The sequence below is a fragment of the Cyprinodon variegatus genome, unplaced genomic scaffold, assembly GCF_000732505.1.
Source record: "Cyprinodon variegatus isolate N-32 unplaced genomic scaffold, C_variegatus-1.0 Scaffold18, whole genome shotgun sequence".
Classification (NCBI taxonomy): domain Eukaryota; kingdom Metazoa; phylum Chordata; class Actinopteri; order Cyprinodontiformes; family Cyprinodontidae; genus Cyprinodon; species Cyprinodon variegatus.
In genome coordinates this window covers 1,059,058-1,062,695 of record NW_015150471.1, presented here as the reverse complement: position 1 = coordinate 1,062,695, position 3,638 = coordinate 1,059,058, and the positions used below count along the sequence as shown (strand labels likewise).

General features: G+C 38.3%; 1 protein-coding gene across 2 annotated transcripts in view; it reads right to left on the bottom strand.

Annotated features, from left to right (window-relative positions):
• The window catches only part of tectb (tectorin beta), a 6,284-nt gene extending 4,611 nt beyond the window's left edge, over positions 1-1,673 (bottom strand). For both annotated transcript variants that reach the window (XM_015387736.1, XM_015387729.1), the window contains exons 1-6: positions 1,588-1,673; positions 1,422-1,497; positions 953-1,143; positions 590-741; positions 409-481; positions 136-239 (exon numbers count right to left, since the gene is read on the bottom strand). In XM_015387736.1, coding sequence (XP_015243222.1) covers positions 136-239; positions 409-481; positions 590-741; positions 953-1,143; positions 1,422-1,488 — 587 coding nt within the window. In that variant the 5' untranslated portion in view covers positions 1,489-1,497; positions 1,588-1,673. The remainder of the gene's footprint in view (positions 1-135; positions 240-408; positions 482-589; positions 742-952; positions 1,144-1,421; positions 1,498-1,587) is intronic.
• Between the last annotated feature and the right edge of the window lie 1,965 nt (positions 1,674-3,638).

Genomic DNA, 3,638 nt, shown 5'->3' with positions numbered 1-3,638 from the left:
AGGGACAGTTTTAGCCAATATGACAAAAAAGTGATTTTAAAAACTTACAGACTTCAGCTTTAAAGCAGAGAGGGCAGTCTTTAAAAAAATTTGCTTAAATCCTCCACAATACCTTTAAGGAAAAATCCTTTATACCTATTACTTAGACCTTTTGCTTCAATGCCGATAAAAACTTCCGAGCCAATCTCAGAGGTGTCAATCACATAGGGAGCATCCTTAGCATACAGGAACTTCGAGTTCTACAAAATACAATATTTTTTGTTGTTTTAATCATCCAGTAATTTCAAATGACACAGAAAAAAAAGAATGCAAGAAAAGCTGGCTTCTGGCCAGAATTTCTGATATAAATGAATGCATTACAGACGTGGAGTCCAGAGGAGGAACTGAATCTGTAAAGCCGCGACTCACCGTGAACACGTTCATAGACAACTGTGATCTAAAAGTCCCTAAACTCCCATTGTTGACATAAACTGTAGCAACTCTAGAAAAAGCAGAGGGTTTAGTAAAAACGCTGAAAGTCATTGTGTCAGCATGCAGTTATTACCCAAAGAGTAATTATGTGTGAACGGGGTCTTGAGCTGGTGCTTACCTCTGGCTGAAGACTGCGTTATTCACCAGGTAGGCTGCTCGGTACATGCAGGTGAAGGTGTAGTTGACTGGCTGGTTTCTGACTGTTAGGGAAGTATCATTGGACACAATGGAGTTGTAGAAGATGTACTTTGCATCTTTGCCTGGCATGTACTGCATAAAGAATGAAAAAATAAAATACCAGTGAAAAACGATCTCAACTACTCTTTTCCAAAAGTTTTATTTGGTTAAAATAAATATCACTGTTTTGCATGCAATTGCAAAACGTCAGCAAAACAAAGAGTCTTTTGTTTGATTGCGTTAGAACTGAAGAGAAAAAGTACTGTGCTTCAGTTTGGCTTTTCAGCTTGTGCATGTGCCTTACCTCAGATTGTGTGCCGCAGTATGAATGGTTTCTGGGCGTTAGGTCTGGGATAATGAAGCGGTAGTAGCCTGGGCTGTGTATTCCAGTGTAACACACTCCACCCAGGGATAGCTGGTCTATATCCCAGCCATAAGGACACTCTGGGACATTGGCGATGATGGCGTTAGGAAAACAGGACACAACAACATAGTCTGGAATATAAATCAAAGAGATAAAATTACAAAAAATGTGATTACAGTTCCTATTTTACTTAAAATAGGGCAACTATTATTGATCAAATGTGTATTTTGAGGTAAGATTTTTTTAAAGCTGTTAGATTTTTACTTTTTTCTAAATAAAAGAAACGAAGCACAGTGAAGAGATATCTGTTGAAGGATGACTTCCAGTTTGTGGGATTGGTTGCATGTCCAGTTCTGGGTGAGAACCAGGAAACAACTGTTTTTCTGTCTTTTTCAAATCCAGTTTTTACCTGCTTTTTGTGGTGCACATGTCAGCGCAACAGGTAACCCCAAAAACAGTGCAAGAAATGAAGCCATAGTGAGAAGCTGCAACAACAAAACATAAATTTGTCAATAATGTAATATTATGGGATAAAATGGAAGGATCTAAATCCATAAAAATTAAATATGACTCACCTTGTGAAGCCAACACCTTTAACCTGCTGAATGTCAGAAGATCCCCATATCTCTCCTGCAGGTTGTCTGTAAACGAGCTCGGAGACGACTTGAGGAGGCATTTTATACTGTGATAGATAAGAGTAAATGGCTTTCAGTCATTCTCCTGTCTCCAATTTTCCCACTGGCATTACTGGTTTAAAAGCTCTATTGTAAGGATTTTCACAAAAAGCCCTCTGTGCTGCTTAGACTCTTAAATAACCAGCATCCCATTAGCATCAGCTGTTCTGCACATTGGGAAAAGAGAGATACTAGTTTGCACAATGGACACTCAATAGTTTTGATTTAAAGGATGACAAAGGATGGGATTAAGAACACATAGTATTGCGGAAAAAAGCAGACATACTTTTAAAGTTTAGTTCTATTTAAAACCTCTTACCGGTAATACAAAAAAAAAAAAAAAAAAGAAAGAAAAAAAATGCTATGGGGCTTCTCCAACTACTTTTACTGCCTCTTTAAGTATATTTCTTTTTTTTTTTTTCTTTTTAAGAAGTGTGCTTTACTGCTTCATTTTTTGATTTAACAGACATTACCTGTTATGTTTTTTCATTTTGGAAGTTTTAATTAATCATAATTTTTATATTCATTTGTATCTGTGTTTTATAGAGCAATGAAAGGGTATTTTAAAGATTTCTAATGTTTATGTTTGTTAAAAAAAAAGCTATCTGAAACACCTTGCCCTGACATTTTATAGTAATTGCCTTCTAAAGCTTATAAGTGGTTGTGCCCACCATTATAGTCAGTAAGTCACCAAGATAGAACCAGTTTGACGGCATTATTCTGAAGGATTAGAAAAACAACACACCATGGCCTCAACTACAGAAATTTGATGAGAAGCAAGATCAAGGGGACCCAAATGCAGAGATGGCAGCAGAAGTGGTTTCTTATAGGATTAATAATTCAAAAGGCACAGAGGCAACAGTCCACAAACAAAATACTGAAAAACAAAATCAAGAAGATGTCAGGGAAAACACACATGGGGACAGGAAATGACTGGGAACCAGCAAAGAGTAACTGAACAGGAGTTGTATATATGGGAGACAGAAACAATGGGAGGGCTAATTAGCAGACAAGGAGCAGGTGTGGACAGAAGGATCTAGAAGGGCGCTAGAAGAAGGGGACTGACACAAGAGGACAACAGAAGGTAAAAAAGAAATACATAAGAACTCAAATACAACCAGAAAAAAACTCAAAACCGAATTGAAAACAATAAACTAGAAAACACAGAAAACCATGTCGTGTTTAAGATCTTTTGAGAATTTACAAAAGAGTGAGAGCAAGTTGTCCACAAATGGAGTAAATAAAGAATTTTGGTGAAACTTCCCTGGAGTGAAATTCAATTAAATTCAGTTTATTTCTATATCGCCAATTCACAACACATGTCATCTCAATGCACTTTACAGTTCAACCAGATCATACAGTCAAATTGATTCAGAGTTTTTTTATCTAAGGAAAACCAGTTGATTGCATTGACTTATTGACTTGAATGCAATCCCTCACACTGCAATGACAGTGGAGAGGAAAAACTCCCTTTCAACAGGAAGAAACCTCCAGCAGAACCAGGCTCAGTGTGAGCGGCCATCAGCTGAGGCTGACTGAGGTTCAAGGAGACAGAAGCAGAGATACAAAAAGCGACTGTAAAAGACGGCCCCCAACACACAGCCAGGCAGACGAGCTCTGAGCCAGCTCCCATGTCAGAGGATAAAGAGAGCACATCCAGCCAGTCATAGTCAGAGAAACAGGACTACAGTGGAAAAACAGGCAGATCTCCATCGCCTATAAACAAAGGTGTTGATGGCAGCAGCACAGCTGATGTTTATCTCCAGGATGGTGTCACAGCCAAACAGGAACAGATGAGGCGAAGCTACTATGAGGAAAAGCAGAGAGAACAGAACGTTAGAGATTAAACTAACAGATTCTGCAGAATAGGACAATAGAGATAGAATGAAGCAACATTATGCAATAGGGGTCCCTATGTCCTCCAGAAGCCTAAGCCTATAGCAGCATAACTA